The sequence below is a fragment of the Wasmannia auropunctata genome, unplaced genomic scaffold (assembly GCF_000956235.1).
Source record: "Wasmannia auropunctata unplaced genomic scaffold, wasmannia.A_1.0 LD335903.1, whole genome shotgun sequence".
NCBI lineage: Eukaryota > Metazoa > Arthropoda > Insecta > Hymenoptera > Formicidae > Wasmannia > Wasmannia auropunctata.
The window spans coordinates 1082556-1103932 of record NW_012026987.1 but is presented as its reverse complement, the minus strand read 5'-3'; the positions used below and the strand labels follow the sequence as shown (position 1 = coordinate 1103932).

General features: G+C 45.6%; 1 protein-coding gene across 1 annotated transcript in view; it reads right to left on the bottom strand.

Annotated features, from left to right (window-relative positions):
• Positions 1 to 17371, bottom strand: part of LOC105455487 (nephrin) — a 104129-nt gene extending 86758 nt beyond the window's left edge. Inside the window, exons 1-2 of the mRNA XM_011698856.1 lie at positions 17074 to 17371; positions 626 to 874 (exon numbers count right to left, since the gene is read on the bottom strand). Coding sequence (XP_011697158.1) covers positions 626 to 874; positions 17074 to 17371 — 547 coding nt within the window. The remainder of the gene's footprint in view (positions 1 to 625; positions 875 to 17073) is intronic.
• Positions 17372 to 21377: the final 4006 nt, after the last annotated feature.

Below are 21377 nucleotides of genomic sequence, written 5' to 3'. Positions count from 1 at the left end.
CGTTCGCGAGAGCGTAATATGCGCCTTAAGGCTCCTCTTTAAAGCCGTAGTAAATTAGTTCGCTACGCTCTTCCTTCCTGATTGAACTGCAGGAAAGGGGAACGACAGCCTGCTTTTTGTGTGTAAATGTCGTTGCTGGAGCTATATTACTATTGCCGCATTATTTATCATGATCGATACGATGACGCAATCTACCAGAAATGATATTCAAATTTGCGTAATGTTCATTTTCTTTTTAGAGTTTATCCTTATTATCTTATGTCTAAGCTTGAAACAGATATACTTATGTGTTTCAGAGAAAAACTTTCATTCGAGTATATTCATTTTTATATTGTGCAAGTTCAAGATTAAGAGTTTTTGAAATCACGGAATTTATAATAAAAGCAATATAGAACTTTAACAATTTAAAAACAAAAATTAAAAATAAATTCATATAAAATTAGTTGATCAAAGTAGAGTTTTTATAAAAGTTTATAAAAAATTATAGATTAAATTGAGTCTTTCTCTGATTTTTAAATTTAATAATGCGTTAAATTTGTGTGGGATAGTGGTAGCGACGATTGTAAACAAAAAAGTATAAATTCGAAATATATGATGGATTAAATTCTCTCAGGCTGGTACTCACCGATCACGGTCAAGTTGTACCGGAAGCTGCGCGTCTGGCCCTTCCGGAAATCCACTCTACACCTGTACGTCGCCGCGTCGTGCCGCTTTATATCGTCGATCACCAGAACCGCCGGGCTCGGAAAGGACGTTCGGAAGAAGGCGCGTGGACCGAAAACGCCGGAGTCCGACGAGTGGTGCGCCTTCGTCACTGGCTTCTCTCGCGCGTCGATTCTGTAAACGAGAAGGAAAGAAGCTTTTAAACTTAATCCTAGAATACAAAATGCTACAAAATTCTACATGCGCAATAATATATAAACGGTATTTTTCTTCTGGCAAATTATTGCGTTACAATTACTTTGATTATTTAATTTGATCGATTTACAATTTAAATACACGTTTTCAAATTCTCCTGCACTTCGTTTCTATTCTTCAAGTCCGATACGGGGCGCCATTGTGTACCCGGATTTTGTTTTCTTTCGCACGATTGTAAGACAATTATCAGAAATTTCGAGAATTCACGGCACGCTTGGGTGGTATTCCGATATGTACATAGAAAACGATCGCACAGTTTCCGGCCACTGAAATTCCAACCTCACGCAAGGAGATCCCGTCCGAGCGACGGCGGACAATGGGGGATCGCGTGGCGCGCGGGATGCTCGGAAGGGACGTCGGAGGGAGGGAAAAAAATCTGCATTGCGATTCATTGACCACCCCAACGAACCGTGATAGTGTATATCGGGGTATTACCCGCTTACGAGCCCAATATAATTATTTCAAATCGATGGAATAATTATCGTGCGCGCGGCGCGGAGAATGGGGGCGCGACGTGCAGGTAGCCGGCGATAACGCAATTAAATCGCAGCCGTGTTATCCGATATTTTGAACGGACACCGCTCATTTCATCGATATCGCGTAGATATACCTGGCCTAGCCTGAAGAAAAAGGGCCGATACGCGCGATCGAATCGAATCGAATCGAATCAAATCGAACCGCGCAGGCTGATTACAATGGATAATTGGAAAATATAATCACACCGCGCCGCTCGGTATAATCTACGGCATTTACGTTATATTACAGTTTAACGCTCGTGTAAAATATAACGCGGGCGTTTTGCGAAAATTGAGAGACCGCTGATATGCGACACGAGCGATTGAATTAAGTTTCGATATATAGCCGGTCTCTCTTTCTTTTTCCTCTCTCCCTTCCCCCTCTGTCCCTCTTTCTCACGGAAACTTCTTAAATTTTGAAATAAAGACGATAAGAAGATTCGCGGAGAGAGTATTATGACAGCAGCATAGTGCGCGAAATAAATTTGCGAAATAATGAAAATCAAAGAAAGCACTGAATATGAGATGAAATCGTGGGGGAATAAAGAGAAACGTTCGCAGTTGATTTTTGCCGCTCCCGTGTTTCGCAGTAATTCTGAAATGAGATTTTACGAGTGCGCGTTCAGCGATTCCTGTTTGACATTAACTGCAATTATATGCACGCGTAATATAGTAACTATATATTAATGGGAACGTAAAATTTCCCGGTGGCGCAATATCGGACCTCGTTTGACGTAAATATAATGTCAAAAGCTTCCTGCCAGTGAAATTACGTATTTTATTAACGAAAGTGGCGATATACGTTACGAAATTCGCGATCAATGCGGAAGGAAAGTTATTATTATTATTAATTTCGCACACAGACACACACACACACACTTATAACAGGCAATTCAGCAGATGGTACTACTATCCATATCGTCATAAAACTGCTTCATCACAACGAATAACACATCATGACGTAATTATTTAATAAAAGGACATTTCCTCGTGACAAAGATCAGATTTAACGTACCGCAATTATGTCTCGCAAAATACTGCGACGTTAATTACCACGTCATGTCTCTTGATATTCACGAGACGTAGAATAATTCGTGCAATTCTAATGTGAGAGCGCGCGGAACGAATGCGTTTCTATCATACAGCTCAAGTTAAAAAAAAAAAATCGCGTCGCGCGCGACCGTACTTTCTTCTTGCCTCGGATGCGTTCAGGAGGCTTACGCCGGCGTGCCGGCACTAGAGTTTTCATTCCCGTTCCTCAGGATTTCGCGCGGAAGACGCGAGGAAGACGCGAGAGAGACGCGACGCGACGGCGATGCGGCCGAGAAAGTGGCGGGGAATGGAAGAGGCGACGGAGACGAAGGGCGGGAAGAGATACGCGGGGCCGAGAGGGAAACGCAATAGGGAAATGCGTATCTTTCGTCTTCCCTTTATGCGCCGGCAGAACCGTTCCCTTATCCTTCGGCAGGCGTTTCTCGAGAAGCACTCCGGGCGAGAAGACTCTCGATTCACGTCGACGCGGGCGCGGGCGCCCGGGTAATACGGAATCGATGTCTGTTTTATGAAACGTTTTATCTTGCCGCGCAGCCAGCTTTCCAATATTTCGCCCGACTCTCGCCTGCCTCGTTCACGACCTTCTCCTACGAAACTATCGTTCTCCATCCTCACCGTTATTCCCTCTCGCTTCATCACGTCGGTCGGCCCGTTCTCCCCCCCCCCCCCGTACGGCCGCGTTCCGTTTCGATTATCTTCCCGGGATTGATACATACTTTTTTAAGCCAGTGGAACTGCAGAAGCCACCGGAGGTGCACGTCCCCCCGGGGACGTGCACGAGTCGATGTTGCGCGATGGATTTTTAAAAAATTCAGAGCGCGGATGCATCTCGGTATCGACATAATTTTCGACGTTTCGATCGATAAGACAAAAAAGACAAATATTTTCCGTGCAGTTTTGCGACGGCATTTTGATAATCCGAAAAAAGTCAGAATGAAAAAGGACTGCTGCCTCAAAAATGGGCGGCTAAAATAAATAGGCGCGCAGCAAGTGTGAGTACAGACTGTTCGAGGGCTCGCGAACGCGGACGACGATTGCTCTTCTTTTTTTTTAGACGTTAAATAGATTTTATTCGCAATGTACAGAGTATTGAACGAGAAATAGAGGAGGAGAGCCGTATATTTAAGGAATCCGTCTTTCTCTGCGCAGTCGTGCATTACTGGAAACGCGGTTATTTCATATTTAGGTCGAATAATTTCGGGGTACAGTTAAATTCATTTCCAATATTCCGCCCTAATCCACGATCTCGTGCACGACCTTCCTTCCTTCCCGCATCCTCGCGCGTCTCTCTCGCCGCGCGACCCACCCCGCCAACGATACACCCTCGTAAAAATGATTTTGCATAGCGTTATACAAGAAAATTATACGTCTCTAAATATTTATTGGCGTATTAATTTCGTGACGTGTCTTTAACTCGGAGAGTCGCCACCCTCCCGCCCCGGCCCTCGCGGCAAAGGGACGGGGGAGGGTGCAGCACAATAATTCTCGTCGCGTCTCGTTGTTCACCGTGCAGGCGCGCCCACGGGATAAAGTCGCCGGGATGACCCTCTTTTACAGTTTTCTAGATTACATGAATTTCGAGAGCGGCTGAGTGCTTTTTAATATTTCGCTCCACTTTTACCCGCGCACGATCCCCCTATGTGTGTGTGAGTGTGAGGGCGTGCGTGTATGTGTGTGTGTGTGTGTGTGTGTGTGTGTGTGTACGCGATCCTTGCCGCGATACCTCCCTTTCTTCTTTCTTTGCACATGTCCTTCCTTTATCCCCTTCTTCATCTTTCTCCTTCCGTCCTTCCTCACGGCCGCGGTCCTTTATAGCGAAAATAACACGCACGCCCTTGGGGCAAAGGGTAAATAGCAAGAGAATAAATGCATGGCACCCGTTTTACGGGTACGCGCAATAAAATTCTTTTTCTTCCTTAACTCCCCCTCCGCCACACGTATACAGCTCTATGTTAATTCTCCGCGTTTTCTGCAGGGGAGACCGTATTCGCGATCAACCGGTGAAATTATCTAAAATTCGCGCCGTGCTTTTATATCCGTCTTTATTAAGTCAATGAAGTCGTTACGTTAACGTAGTAATAAACAACTGTAATATTCATGAGAGCCTTGTTTATGCGTTCGTACTGGGACGCGTGTATATTGCGCCGTTTTAATAAATCTTTCAAAGCAGGCTTATGTTTAGAACGGGAATTCAAGCAAAAGGGTTCTTTATACGTCACGCCATTGTAACTCTTCCCAAAGTGGTCTCTACACGATCGATATTATTGATAGAATTGTGTTGGCAACGTTAATAAAAATATCAGTGAAATAACAAGAATGACGTATTGTATGTATCCGAGTTCAGTTGCATAGATGCAGCTGTATACGTATATTTTAAAATAAGAGAAAAGTGCGACGGTTCACAAAACTGTTTTAAACGACTTCAGCTTTAGCAAACAATTATATACATAGAAATTTCCTGCGAATGGATTCAATCATATTATTCGAGGAAATATTAAAATCGATTACTCCCTTTGTAAAAAAAATCTGTAACTGTGATTTAAACGTAAATCAATTTGCCTAGTAAATTTAATATTACGTTATCTAGCAATGCGTTCAAGAATTTAAAATTTAATCGGTGTAATATCTTTGCGATGTATTGGTGAAATTCTATTTAAAAAAAAGTTCAAAGAGTCAATATAATTTCAAATATTTTCAAAAAATATATAAAAAAATATTTATTTACAATTTTCCGTTTGTGCATTTAATAACGTTACGTTATCTAGCAATGTTTTCAAGGATTTAGAATTTACTCGTGCAGTATATCTTCTCACAATGTATTAATAAAATTCTGTATTGAAAAAACTATTGAGTCAACATAATACCTTAAAAAAATATATGTGTATGTCTTTAAAAAATAGATGTATGCATACACACATACACACACATTTTATATATATAATAAATTTAATATATTTATTATTTATGTTTATTATTGATTTTATATATATAGAAAATAAATTAAAATAAGAAAATATTGATTTATAACTTTAATTTGATTCGTACGTTTAAAAAAATATCGTAAACGTTATAGATCACATCGCGATTTATAGATAAGGTAAAAAAAAATATACCTGCAAACGGTTGAATTATGTGCATATAAAATTATTGAAATAAATGCAACGAAACATCATTTATTGTTAATACAATGCGACAGAAATCGTCGAAAGACATCCTTCAGCGGTCAGAGCCAAATGAAATTAATATTGCACAGTGCCGCGTTCTTACAGTCGCACCGTATATTGAGCCGTAAATTTAGGAATCAATCTCTATTTTATTTCTTCGATATATTCGATATATTGCAATCTTCGACGTAGCCATTTAAGCGATCAATTGCGCAATAATGTCGACCGAGTAGCTAGCCGTTTAAAGACAGCAGTTAATTGACCGCGACGCGTGAATCGCGAATGACGAGACGAGGCGAGAAAGAAAATAAGCATTTCATCGCGGGATTTCCTTGTTTCGATCAGTCCTTACGACGCGGCTGGACGGGTCGCGCCGCCATAGCCGCCGTGTTGCGCGTATCTCGTGCGCCAATGTTTTCTCGCTTCTCGCGCCGCGCGATCACCGCGCGCAAAGGTAAATAACAACCGAATAAAATGTGTACATACCGCCGCGCTGCCCGCCGTCCCGCCGGATCTGCCCGCGGCCGCGAACGAGCCGCAAAACGAAACCACGAACCGGAAAAACACGAACCACTCGAGGCGACTCTGCGTCGCGACGCGCGCGAAATACTTGACCCGCCTTCCTTCCCGCAGCGCCACGCGTCACGTGACGTTGCGCCGCGTCATCTAACGTCACGCGAAAGCGATATTTCACGAATCACGGTGCGTCGGTAATCGGTATGCCGTGTCGCGCGCTTGTACGTAAGAATCGTTCGCCGCGTTATGTGCGTCGAGTAATATAATGCGTTGGGTAAGAATCGACGTTATTGTCACCAAGCAATACGCTGAATACGCGCGTGTGAAGCGATGGACATCCCGGTAACGTTATTCGTCGTCTCGGCGAGTCGTCACCAGAAGGTCCGCGAGAATCGAATTCTCGCCTCGTCGGGATAACGGCGTCGGCCGACGTAATCGATCCCCCGCTGTCGAAAAGAGCAGAAAGGAGCGACTTTAGAGCGACGCGTAGCGTGAATCGGGCACCGATCGACAGGCTCGGTGGAAGCCAGGGGAGAAGGGGCGGAGGAAACCGACGAATGTCGCGAAATCGCGTTGTAAAGTTGGGCGAGAAAAGCCCGGTCGGTATCGCGCGCGAAATCGCGGCGCGACTCGGCGACGATTTCGGCGTCGCGATAACGCGAGCGCGGGGATCAGTGCTGGCACTCCGGGAAAGTTTAACGTTAACGGTGCCAAAACGGTGCCGCTCGCGAGTGACGCTGCAGGCAACGGAGGAAGTGGACCGGCAAGAATAATTTCTGCGGGCTAGGTATGAGAAAAATTGTCTTTCTCCCCTTCTTCCGTAAAAAAATCATCATGTAAATTCACTAAATTGTCATTAACGTTAATTAATTGTTCGCCTTAGATGGAGAGCGTAGAGCGACGTGGTGGCCTCGATCAACAAGACGGACAGGGAATTCTTCGCCTTGCATATCCCGCACGTAAAAACACCTATGCTGAGAGGTGAGTGCGAAAATTCCGAGATATCTATATTACTGTTAATAAACACTTTTAATAAAGCCGTACCTCCTCTGCCTTGTTTCAACGGCTTCATCCCGCGAGAGTCACGACACGGATTAACCGGGAATTATAAAAATTTTTTTTCCCGACCGCGCTCGCCGTGCTGAACTCTCCGGTGGGATTTTATTGCGTGTTTGCGCTGCAGCCATAGTAGTTAAGTTTGTTATTTTGACGACTTATCCCTTCGCCTTCCCTGCGCGCGTTGCGAAAGCAAACGGCCGCGTACCTACGTATTATCTTATCGACATATATGCCGGTTATATTAATAATATTACGCGTATTCATCTCGTTATAACAATATTTGCGATATGCCGACGCGCACGCATATTTCACTATGCATGGGTGTGTATTTATATCAATTTCAAATCAAAGAGGCGCGTTTTAACTCTGGGTCCTGCCGCTCTTTGTGAGAGAGGCGGAAAGTGCTCGGCGCCCACAAAAAGTAATATTTACAATATAGAGCAATAAAGTTTTGGCTTTATTCGGCCGGTGCCCAAAAAAATAAAAAAATAAAAATAAAAAATAAAAAAAGGAAGGAAAACCAAAACGAGATTACGAGACGCGCGGACGCAATTTCCGGAGGGGTTACATTTAAAATTCAGAGGCGCGTCCTCCCCGCCCCGTCCTACCCCCGTTGAAAGTCACCGCGGATTGTTCTCGGTGCGGCCGGTGTCTGCAGAATAACCCGGACAGTGACGGCAGTGACGGGGGAGAATGTTGGTGCGCGCGCTAAACTCGCGCGCCTCAGCAATCCGCTGTTCCTGTGCCGCGCGCCGGCCTGTCGTCGGCAAACGCCTCTCGTCGTCGGAACCGGGGCCTCCGGGCTTTCGGCCGAATATTTCCGGTTTCGTGTATACGTGCAAAGCACTTCGGCTCCTGACCCTCGGCCGGATTTCAGTAGAAATAGCAACGCGCAGTCAGACATATCGGGTTCGGGTGGTCGCGGCGCCTGACGCTGTCGCGATGTACCACCACTACTTTGTTTCGCGTACCCCCCTCCTGGAAACTCCACTCCTCGCGTGCGATAAATTATTAATGATAGTAGAACATTAATGTCTGCAAAACGATTACGTTTATTGTTGTGTGGCATTTGAATTGTTGCACGACAGTTGAAAGTCAGTTAAATCGTGTCAGCACCGTGCGCCTGACAATTAAATATATTATGTGGATAAAATGAGGCAATGTGGGAAAGGGGAGAAAAGGGGCGCTTTATAATTATGGAAAATGTGAGTAAAGACAGATCGTTCTCTTAAATGTATAAGGTACCTGAGGTACTTTTTGTAAGTTTTGAAATAACACAAATTTTTTATTCAATAATCTTAGAAGGGAATTTCCATCCCGGATCACTTCCGTTAATCGCTTTTATTTGCCTTTATTTATTTATAAAGCCGTTTTAGAGACTCATGAACATAGACATTCGTAGGTGAAGTTATTGAGCTACGAGGAGTGGAGAAGATTTAAATTTATTGGCAATCAATTTGAAAATCTGGATGACAACGGTTTGACAAGAGAGCGAAATTTCCGCGGAATTGCTACGCGTCAATTTATCATAGAATTTATTTTCCGCTGACAGTGCTGGCGAGAGGTTAACGATTGTAACCACTTTTGATGAATTTGAGTGATAGAAACAATATTACAAACGCGGAAAATGCACTTTGTTTGGCTATCGCGTTTTCCGGCGCGATTACCGCGTGATGAAATCATGAGGCTTTCGCCATAAATACTCGGGCGATAGGATTTGCCGGCGCGCGCTTGTTCCGACGTGCGAATTGTTTCCGCAATTCATTCCGGTAATAACGCGCGTTATTCGCGGCGAACACGTTGGAACGTATTTTCGACGCGCGAGATTCCATTCCATACAATTAGTCGCTTGATTTTCTTCCGCAAGCCTGAAATCAAAACCCCTCGGGTCGCTATCATCAATATAGCGTTTCCACGTCGCCGCCTCTGCTCTCGCGAGTGAAAAATCGTCCCGTCTCGGCGCGAACCCGGGCGAGGAAAAAGTTCGTAAACTCGGTACGCGTCTTTCAACCCTCGACGAATCAAAGGAGACGAGAGAGGATCGGCGAGAAGGATCGACGATACTCGAGAAATATGCGATCGCGCCTTTTCCCTTTGACACGCGTCAATAAGAGCGCGCGATTATTTCGCGGTCGGGAAACCTCGTCGGGAGATTGTTTCTCATATTACGCACGACCCTTCGCCGTCGTTCGCTCAAAGGAGACGTACATCCTCGGCGCTGCTCGCTCTCCGTTTCGTTTTTCTTTTGCATGCGAGTGCGAAATTAAGCCGATACTTTGCGAAAACGTTTTAAGCGCGGCATTCGCGCTCGTATTCGCGTGACCATTCTAATCGGGCGATTTCTGTTCGGGGTTCACCCTCAACTGCCGTGGGACAAAAGAGTGCATTACGGTTGAATTATACGAGCAGCAAAAATAATCGCGCTCGAAGGAAAGCCTTCGTGCCTGTGTTGCATCGAGTCCTCAAAAATTCTTTTTGGCTCCACGCGCGGCCGCGCGTAATGCATAATGCCGCGGTCGGCCTCTAAGCCCGTGTGTCACGCTTGCTTTTCATCTCGCCACGAAATCCATTCGCAACAATCGCCGACGAGTGCGCGCGCGACCTATTCCCGACCGGCCGGACCTTTGAGAGTTCCCGGTACTCTTTATGGTCCCGGTAATGCTTGTCCTTAGCCGGGCGCGGCCGGCCCGACGATAATTCCGGGTCGATAACGAAATTCAATATTTCTGCGGTAATAGCCGTACAAGCGCGCGCAGTGGCGAATGTAATACGGCGCAATTCGCCCGCACAAGTCCCATGTTAATATTTAGGGTTACTACTCGCGAGCACGCCACGGGTGAGTGTGCATCACGCACTTTCGTGCAGCCCCGTCGGCGCTTTTTCGAGCTTCTAGGTTTCGACCGAAATTATCGAGCCTCCAGCGAGTACAGTAGACCTTTGAAGCGAGTATCGACAGCATTAGTTCCACCGTTTCGAAATCCTGATTGAGAAATGTTTTATTAGCTTGAACGCGATGCTTCGCAACAGCAATGTTTAGCCGATGTTTGTTGCTTTGAAAAAAAAAAACGAAAAATAAATAAAAGAAAAATTACGTGCGATATTTTTACTCGAAAGTAGGATGCATTGCAAAAGTCGGACTTCTGTTTAGAGGCCCGAGCAATTAACGGTGGCCTCGCTGTGTAAATTCGACGACCTCGTCGAAAACCATGGGCGCGTTAATACATCACTTTTTTTTCAACGGCGCTTCCTGGCACGTCGTGGTGCTTTGTTTTCACGGCTAAACATTGTTATGCAGATAGGACCAGACGGCATTGTTGTTTGGCTGGATCTCCGTGCGTAACCACGGAGCTATTCTCATGATAATTTTTGGAGATTATTTTTCGTAATTTCTCACGGAATACGTTGAGCATCCCCTTTTCTCCGCTGGTCCTGGGAGGGGAGGGGAGGGGCAGGAAAAAAAGAAGAGAGCGCGCGATCGCCAGGGGTGTTTCCTTTAATTTTCTTCCCTCGCGCACTATCTCATCGCGCGTTTCAGCTAAATAAACCCGCCTACCGTGTATCGCGGAACGTGTACGTTCTAGTAACTGAATTGTTACACACTACGAGTTAAAGTTCGCGACGGGTATTATAATTACCTTTGTTCGCGAACTCTCATCCGACAATGGCGGCGATCTTTGATCAACGTTAAGTAATGAGCATACGGTAAATTGTTTCGAAAACATCTCTAATCTTTATCCCTCCTCGTCGTCTTCTCTGCCTCCCCCGGCCCCTCGTTTTATTCGAGCAACATCCTTTGAAAGTCTTTAAGTCCCCCGTCGTAGGTCTGAACGACCGAAATTACTTGCTAGGCAGGGAACATAACGGGAAGTCGTGTTAGTATATCAGGACCTGTTTTGCGCGCGAAAGCACGAGGGAGGGAGGGGGTGGAAAAGGGTAAGCACAGGCCAATTCGCTTAAATTGCGTTCCTCCAATCCGATCCGCGTTACAGCGGCGCGCGGCACCGCGCTCGAATTTCACCTTCCGCGTCATTTCTTCGCGCCGAAGCTTTCGCACGGGTCGCCATGAATACCCGGTCGGATTAAATTTGCTGTCGCTAAACGCGGGATGAAAGCGTAATTACATGCACGTCACAAAAACACGGTGTTACACGGTGACACGGCCGGCCATTGTGACGCCGTAATGCCGTAACGTCGTACCGCGGCACTCATTATTCCAAATTGATGATTAATTATATATGTAATTATAATAATAATAATGGTAATGGCAATGGTAGTAATAACGAGGGGGCGCGTCGAGTGGCGTTAAGGGAGGCGCTGTTTATGACGATTGTAAATTATCGTTCGCGAAGGCGCCGCCGTTACGAGAAAAAGAAAAATAGAACGAGCATCGTTTGCGCCGCGAATGTGTGACGGTGTCGTATATGCAGTCGGTGTACATAAACCCGCCTTTACGCCTCGCCTTCCCTATCCACGGACACGTATCCGTGACAGTCGGTGAACGTCGGCAGAGAGGTTACTCGAGGGATGACAATGTAACAAAAGTGCGTGTGTTTCCTCTCGAAATGGGAGTACGTATGTTGGCCGTTGGCGCGCCAATAGCGGCACAACTGGAACGTCGTCTGAGCCGCGATAACTGGAATACTCTCCCGTCCCCGTGTATGCGCATCCTCGATGAGCGGCGAAACACAATTACGTCCTATCAGCGTTCATTGAATTTCATCCTATTATAGCAAAGGTGATTTATAGAATTACGGAGTGCACGGCTGCACGACTGCATTTACTCTCTACCGAGAGGGAAGGTCGCTTCGCTGTCGCGCTCTATACCTACGTCAAAACGTGCGCGCGTGACACTTTGTATAAATCTTGCGGAAATTTATTGCACAAAGTGAATCCAGAAACGGCACGAAACACACTGCAGGAAAATGGCAGAGGGGGAGAAAAAAAAACAACTGTATTGGTACAAAGAGGCGCGCGTTCACCACCGCACGCGTGTCGTATTGTCGCGTGCGCCGCGAAACGGGGAGTTTTCCTTCGGTTTAAAGGATTAAAAGGATTACTTCACGCGCGCGTGACATAACGAAGAAGGCGTGTAGTCAAATGTCGTCGCGCGCGGTTCACACGCGAGCGCGCGGACGTGGATTCGCGCGTATCGCGTGCCTTTATTTATACATGCAAACGTAAGAACGGCAGTCGCATCGCTGTCCTCCCCCTCTCCCACCCGCCCATGTGTGTTCTTGCGCGAAAAGAAAAGCGGAAGAGCGAAAGGGAAATGGAGAAGAAAGGATTATTTGATCCAGTCGCGCGCGATAAAAACAGAACAAGCGAAAACGGTAACGGAAATCAATAATGCGAGTTGAAAGGAATCGGATGTTCGTTCGGATTCGGTGTCGATTCGGCTCTAATTATCCGCACCGACTTATCCGACCGAGAATCAGAAGAAAGTTGGGTGTTCCACCTATGGTGGTGGTGGTGGTCAGCGAAGCGGTTCATTTTATTCTTACGTCGGACGCAACGGTTGCACGATAGTTTCCGGCTCTATACGGGATAAACGGGGGTGGATCGCTATCGCTAAAACGTTCACGCGATTATACGAACAACAATGAAAAGTTCACAATCGGCGAACGTTCGTTTTACGCTATTAGCCAAATTGGCGCCCCAAGCCCATTCACCGGCGGTGAATCACGTCGCTACGAACGGACGATGAATTAATTTCGCCGTGCGCGCGTATCGGAGTTGATTTTCAGCGGCGGAAACACGCCGTTTTGGAAGCGAATTTCGCCGCTGTCAATTCCGAAAGACAGTTTCTGCCCAATGTACATCGATGTGCTGCCCCCTTTCCTCTTTCCCCTTCCAGCCTCTCTCTCTCTCTCTCTTTCTCTCTCTCTATCTCCTCGCCCCCTGAAATCGAGTCTGCGCAACCGATAACAACTACTGTTGTATCGCGGTGCCTATGCTTGCACTTTGCCGATTGACGTTCCAACTTTCCCGATTGTCGACGAGATGATAAACCAATCCCCTCGTGGACCAATTGTGCGCCAGTTGGCCGGGGCAGACGGTTCAATATGATTCGATACGTTACAGGCGATTCCAATGATAACTTGTAGTCCGGGTGCAGCGCGAGCGAAAGTTCAATCTCGGCGTCCTCGATCACCGGGGGTGACCTTATCGCCCGTCCTACAATACGCGAACGTCTGTCAATGAGACGGTGAGAAAGATGAACTCCGCGAACGTAAAGTTACCTCAAAAAGCTGCTCTCTTACGCAATGCGCTCTCGATGCAATCGCTGACTTAAGTTACTGCCATTATTGACTTAAGATCTGTTATTTTTTTTTTTTTAAGGAAAGTTGATATAACAATCTAATTGTTCGTGTCTGTAGAAAACTTTATTAGATTATCGTAGAAGTTTATCGATTAAGCTTATCGTTTAATTCAAGAGTTGGACATTCATTTGAGTTTATTCAAAACGAGCAAAGAGAAAGGACGTGATCAATCTTCCAATTTTCATCATCGACTTCCTCGAAGAACAACGGCGCAGAAAAGAATTATTTCGCGTTAGTGATTTATTTTTCACTTTTCATGTGGCATCATTAGGTACATATACTTCTGATTGTATCACCAATTACGGAATATCCCACCACATAAACCTTGTCGGATTGTAACCAATGTATATACTTCATCTCCTGCTCCTCAGCCATATTTCTCCTCCCCTCTCTCCCCGTTCCATCTTCGTCATTCCTACTCTATCAGCTGACACTCACCGGCTGCGATTTCGGGCTCTCCTCTATGTTATCCTTTCTATCTCGATCTCCCGTCCGCGTTCTCATTCGGCTATCCCCCTCGCACCCTCTGATTTAGGTCGTAGCCGGCCCCGCTAACTGATTGAGGGTGATTGACGCTCTGGCTGAATACCGGACAAGCCCAGAACCCATTATTTACTGCTCGGCCCTGTACAACGTTATAATTGCCGGCAGCTATTCCACCCTCGCTTTCTCCCCCATTTTCTCTCGTCCTTCCTCACCGCCTCTCTCTCTCTCTCTCTCTCTCTCTCGCCGGTCGGCGCCGCGCGCTGGTCAAGCGAACGAGTCGGCTTATCGGCTCGCGCTCATTGGAGCCGATTTCGTAGCCCTTGCCGCGATCATCGAGATGTACGTTTCGATGAAGCGTTTATCGCGCGGACTTAATGACATGGGTGATTACAGATAAAGGCACTCCCAAATTGACGGTAACAATTGTCCCGCGTTTATCATTTCGAACGAAGAACAAAGTTGCGCGCTCCCGTCGAAATCAATTGTCAATTCGAATCACGATACAGCGTTGGCAACAGCTACGACACAATACGAAATAATCGATCACGTGGTTTTTCCTACAGTATAATCGATATTTAAAAAATCTACGAGCAGAGTTAAAACGCAATTTGACGCGACATTCTCTAACTGATAGATAAATTGGCACTTTGGATTTCTGTGCCGCACAATAGGGTCTCGTTTCTTGGGAATTAGAGGGAACCCGCGGTCGGATATCGGCCGCAGTGAAAGTGGTTCCGCGCAACAGACGTCACGTCCGGCATACAGTTTGCCCCAAGAAGGTGGGATCGATCCTGACGGGGTTAAGTAGCCCCGTGGTCCTCGCAAGAAATATACTCGGCGCCGTGGTCTCGGGCACGAATCACGTTCATGGCCGGCCATCCCCCATCGCGGCTCCTGTCATCTTAATCCCCCGGATCCTTTTTACACGGCTTTCTCATTCGCATCCTCTGTGTACCCGAGCCCTTGTGGACTTTGGAGCTCGGGGCGCATTGGGACCACCTTTCCTTTTATCCACTTGAATTACGGTGAGGCACGTCCGCTCCTAGTGGGTCCGCTCCTGCTCCGAGGCTGGACATCTCGTTCATGTTTTACGAAAAGGCAAGATTCGTCGAATGATCGGACTGTAAGAAATATATATGACTGACCGCGAAAGAGCTAAACTTTATTTTGATTTGTGCAAAAATATTATTTTTACCTTTATCACATTCAGTCACATTTGTAAATAAAATGTTAGTAAAAGGGCTTGGCACGAAGAATACAGATAGTTTTTTTGAAATAAATTCAATAAATAATAATATCGGAATGATTGTATATTTTGATATCTGTTAAAAAAAATAAATATTCAATTATGATAAACTTTACAAATATTATTAGATAAATATTAAACTTTAAAAATATTTAAATTTTTATCATGAAATTTGTGTAAATAATTCAAATTTAAGAAGAAAATTACAATGCGATTAAAATTAAAATTAAAATTAAGATTAAATTATTTTTATTGAATTTTTTGTGAAAACTATAAATAATTTTTTATTATCGACACAGGAATAAACGTAAAATAATTTCGATAGATTTATTTTAATACAGTTGATTTTCTCACACGATAAAATGTGGAATCTCTGCACGGTTGATCGTAATTTGTAAATTCGCCACCATGTTCAAGCGCTACACGTTTTCGATCAAAGGTTTCCGACACGACAAATTTCCCAAAAGTTGCCCCACCCCCTAAACGCATGAAACTCGTCGCCGAAATCGAGGGAGCGGTTAGTTGATTTCGACGATGGTCGACTTTTGCGACGAACGTGGGTTATACTGAGAACACCGTTCGTGTGACGTCACGTACAACGAAGATGGTGTTGCAATCAGGTCAGTCAGCTCGATCAGTCAGTTGATAAAGATTCGAAGGATAAGGTTTTGTCCCGGTCAGATACCGTGTTCACACGTAACTTGAGCCGGACAATAGCTGGGCGACCGTGTCGAGCACGTTTCTATGAACACGAACTATGAGTTCTTCCGATTGTATGACTCGCCAGGATTTCGCCCCGTAGGAAGAAAAAAGGCCTGATCGTCCTCGATAATCGACGCAAAGAAACGTTCCCTCGTCGTTCGAACGATCGTCAACGAACGTTACGTCCGTGGCGTTGCCTTTGTGTACACGTTAAATAATTTGTTCGCTCGTCACATTTACGTTTTTCAGCTACGAATTGACGGACGTTGGCATTGTTTCCGGAGTTGCCATCTTCCATTTCTCAGCGAAGAAGTTTTTAAATCACCGTAGAAAGTACGACATCTCTAGAAAACTCTAAAACCTTGAGATTAAAACATGAAACTTTGAAATCAAGCTCGATATCTTGGATATTCAGAAGTAAATTCCTTTTAAAATGAGTACGTATCTCGTTCGTAGCGCGCAGGAATGCTCCTCTCTCTCTCTCTCTCTCTCTCTCTCTCTGTTGCAAAAATAATTCCTTGATATCTTTTTTAAAATGCGCGCTTTATAAATTTAAAACTCATTAAAATGCCGCCGATATGAAATATTGATTAAGCAGCTGCCCTTTTTCCTCTTCGACCGTTTCTTCTCTTCTCCGTGCTTTCTTTCGTCGAGTCCTCGCCTCGTTAAGGTACGACCTGCGAGCCTAATAGAAGCTAACATCTCTCAAAGGAATCGCTAGATGAGACGGTTTACTGTTATAATGAAATTGCCGCGAAATAACCCAGGGTGTGGCCCATCGTCCATTAGAGAACTATTATATTTTTTTTCGTTAATTTCATCGTCATTAATTATGAGCTAATTGTTCGTAATTATTTAATATAGATCTGTAGTGTAGGAAAAAAAGTCAAGCGTATACACCAATTATCTTAATTTCGTCAGAATGAAAATGTGATGGCACTTCAATCCGACGTGTCCATTAAACATTCCCTCGAAACATTCGAATCGAATTCTTGATCACGTAGCCGAGTATCGCAGCATCTTACTGTTAATCTTATAGCCCCGTTTACGTAAGTTTCGTAAATTTTGCTTATCTTGCCAGGTCTGGCACTGACTTGAAACTCGAATGTCGACTGCGGGAGATAGCGCAGAATTGTTCGGTCCTTTAAGCGGGCTGCATGTGCACGGCGGCGGTTGGAAGTTGCTAGATGCTTCTGAAACGTCGGGGCCAAGGGATAGCCGCAGTTTCTGTTTTGATGCGTCAAGAAGAGCGGGGCTGGAATTGTGCTTTGGGTTGCGCCAAAGTTGAATCTCCGCAATGCCCGTTGCTTCAAAGCACACCGAGTGTGCTGTGTAAAGGTGCAGTCCTGATCGAAAATTACATTTTACATGGAAGCTAGCAGTCAACTGCATGCAGCATGCGCCATTATTTAAAGACGCGTTAATTAGTATATTTCAACAGCGTTATTTCAATTTTTATATCGCATCTTTGAGTCGGATTTTAAAATGCGAAATCGCATGATTTTCAAAGTAAACTCAGTTGATGTAAATCTTACGCGGAAAAAACAATTTTGCTGGAAGGTCTAAAAAATTTTGATCTAAAAATAATTTTGTTAAACCATCAAAATAATTTGATTGAAAACTCGAAAGTAATAAGCATCGCTGTAAAACGTTTGCGATGTTCTAGCAATCAGTTTGAATTTCCACTAAAGTTATTTTGATGATCCAACAAGAATCATTTTCAGATCTGTATCCAGCAAAATTTTTAGACCTTTCAGCAAAATCGTGTAGAAATAAGGACAAAGTAATTAGCAAGTAGCGTTAAGCTTTATTAAAATCTGACGGCAACGCAACGCGGTTCGAAAAGTAAAAGACGCTGTCGTATCAATTCATACTGTTATCCTGATCTTTAATCGCAAAGTTCAGCATTAACCTGTAAAGCCCTCTCTTCTCTCTCTTTCTCTTTTAGGTAATTTCTTCGCTCGAGAGCAATGTTGCGTCGTCGGTATTCTAGCTTCGCTCGCGAGACAAAGATACTCAACAAAGACGCGAAGTAGAATCCCGCGTTAAGGAAGCAAAGGAGGAAAGTTCCCAAAGTTTCTAGCAGTTTCCAGTATTTGCTGCCATGTTTCAGCGTACTCGTTTCACGGACGCTTGTTCCTGTTTGCAGAGTTATAAATTGAGTGTGTTTAGCTAGATGGAGAATGATATTTTTCCGCAGCGTCGAACGTCTTGGCTTCCTCGCGGGGAGGGCGAGTAAGATTATACGCTTCCGAGAAAGATTGATTCTTTACGCGTACGCGCGCGTTTGCCTATCGCTACGACATTTATATAAGCTTCGCTTTATAATGCCTCCCTCCGTTTGACTAACGTGCCGCGAAGTTAAATGCGCGCGAATCTCTGCGATTCGCGAAAAAGAGTGTTTTCGCTTTTTCCTGTATTTTTCGGTCTTGTCAATATATTTATAATGGCCCGCATCGGATTTGCAAGAAACGCTGAAATTTCGTTTCGCGTATCGATATTGCGCTGTGAATCAATATTGCGTCACAGCCGGATATAACGGCCATAATATCGAGTGGATTGAACCGCTATTAAATCGCTTTTCCGCGGATATTTTTGAAGGAAACTGTCGGGTTTTCTGTATCATTTTATTTTCAACAACTTTTTGAACATGCTGATAATTAAGACAAGTATTATAAATCTTTTTGTTTTCAATTTTCCACCGCTGTCTATACTTTTTATCATATCTTTACAGAGTCCAGTAAAACCTGAATCTACACTCTATCGCAGAGAGAAGAAAGGTAAAAATAATTATATATTGAAGCGTAGGAAATGCTCGTTACATTTCAACCCTCGCTATATAGTTAATATTTGCTCGGCGGGTGGTACGTTTTCAATGCGCAAAGTTTTACTTGAACTCTACAAAGTGACCAGTTAATTAAGATGCGAGTATTTCATTGGATTCTACTTTATATTTCAACGTAATTATGGGGGCTCACCGACCGCGCTTTCATCGCGAGATAGACTTGAAAATGTCGAAACGCGAGCGTGGATGAGGCGCGTGCGCGCGCGGATACGTGTATATTACATTACTACGATCTCCATTTCGCGAACGCGGCCCTCGAGGTGACCCTCTTGAGGAGAATCTTATTACACGCTCACTTCACAAGTACGAGAACGCGATGCGCGAACGCGGATCGTCGACGAGAAATCGTTTTCATTCTACGAGTCGAGCGTCCCCGCGCCCTAAATCATTTAGGAGCGTGTCTGTGGTCGAGCTGCGGTTGCGTTATATTCCGGAGGGGCAGAATTTCCTATCGCCCAAGGCGCGTGCGGTGGGAAGAGACGCGCGGGATGAGAGGACGGGAGAGAAAGGGAGAGAGAGAGGGAGCTGTATTTCAAGAAATCAATGTGACATACGGGTGCACAGTTCATCGCCGAGAGATCACCACGTCCTCGTGAGAGTTGAGAGAGCTCGAGATGAGGTCGCAACCCATTCCCGACCTCCGGAGGTCAGAGCGAGAGAGACCGAGAGAATAAACCTTATTATGCGTCTCTGTTTCTCCCTCTCTCCTCTCCTATCCTATCCTTCTGTCTCTCTTCCATCCCTCTTTTTCTCTGTACAAGACTCTCCGTTTCGCGCGAATCCTGCAAAGTGGCGAGGATGCCGTCAACCGAATAACCAGACCATAAACCACCGTCGTGGCGGCCGGTTTGCGCTGGCGGGGGTCCCCGTTTACGTCACCCGTAAACCGGGGCGTCCTGCCGGATTTCGACGAGCAAACACACTCGGCGGCTACGGCGCCTCGTAAAGCCAACGAATCCACGGAGCTGACGCACCGTTTTCCACGGGCGACACTCCTCGGGGACGAGGTAACTCGTACGTATCCCCGGCGAGAGACCCCGACTCTACCCTACCATTCCTCTCCCCCTGCGGAGCGGTCGAGCGCGTTTTTCTCCCTGGAAATCGCGCCAGGTTACCACCCGGCTCCGAGATAAACGTGCTACATTCGCAGTGGATAAATATTTAATGCGCCCACAGCCCGTGGAGATGATAACGTCTTTAAATCCGTCGGTACGCGGATCCCGACGACGATCCCCCGCCCGCCCTCTCCCTCCTCTCTCGCGCTCTGGAAGACGTGGGAGAAATTAAGCGGGAATATTTGCCCTGCAGGATTACGTCTGAATGACGAGATTTTCCGCGGCACGAATAATACACGGTAGATTATGTCCGCCGCGCCTTAATGTCGAGTTATGGAGCGTGCTGACGCTTCGTTCTGCGGATGGGTGTCCCGACGGGGACACGGTTAGCCAACGTGGACGGTTTGACTTTTCCGTAGGCGTTTTCATTGGTCGGACCCTCTCGCATTCTTCGCCCTCCTAAGAGTGGCTAACAGCCGCGCTTCAGGCCGAGATATATACGGTCTTATCCCGGCCCGACCTCTGCGCAGACTATTCCGCCAAGGTTTTCTCTATCCTCCTTCACTAAGCCAACGTACATGACTGCGCGAGAGCGCGCATTTGCGAAATTGCCACGGCAAATGCCGGCGACGCCGTATGTAAGCTGGATTACTTGCGAGTACGACAAAGCACGCCGGCGAGCTGATCAGTTTTTCGTCTGAGAAAACGGGAATGTCCCGCGCCGTAATCCTATGGTATGCGTCACGTTAACGGATGATATATCAACGTAATCTTGAATGCGCGTTGTCATAGGATGTCGGAGCGTAGAATATGCAACGTGCAACCTGAGGTCGAACTTGTACGGGGTACAAGAAACTCGTGTATAAGAGAATCACAGATTAACAGCTTGTTTATATTAATTATATTCCAAATTCCTTTCGTGAAGATACAGTCATTTTTCGCGTTTCTTTCCTCTTATATAATTAGATATTTCCATGTTTCAACGAGAAACTAAATTTTGGCATTTACTTATTTATTTAAGATGTTCAAGCGTTTTTAATCAACAATCGTCGATAATCGAGATTTCGCTGAAGTAATGAAGTACCATTCGGCACTTCTCGTCGAAAATTTCCGCGAAGTGTGACCGATGATTTCCGTGAAAAATCCGGCGTGTAACCGATGCGTATGAGGTGACGCCGCGGCGTCGCGAGGCCCCCTTATTGTACTATTCGCGGTTCGCACAAAAGGAAGCAGTAAATTCTTTTCCTGGAGACGCTCGCTAGCTACCGTCAACGCGTCCAACCGATTCAGCGCGCCGTCGACACGCGACGTTGCTCCGTGCAGCTAAGAGCGCCATTATCGCGTCTTCTACCGGCTGGAGTAGCGAGCGACAAGGTCGCTCATGTATGCCTAAGTGCGCGACGTTATTGTGTGTCATTACGCATAACAATACGGTCTCCTAATGCTGCTGGCAATTTGTAACGGCGTTGCCGATACGACGGCCTCGATACGGAGGCAA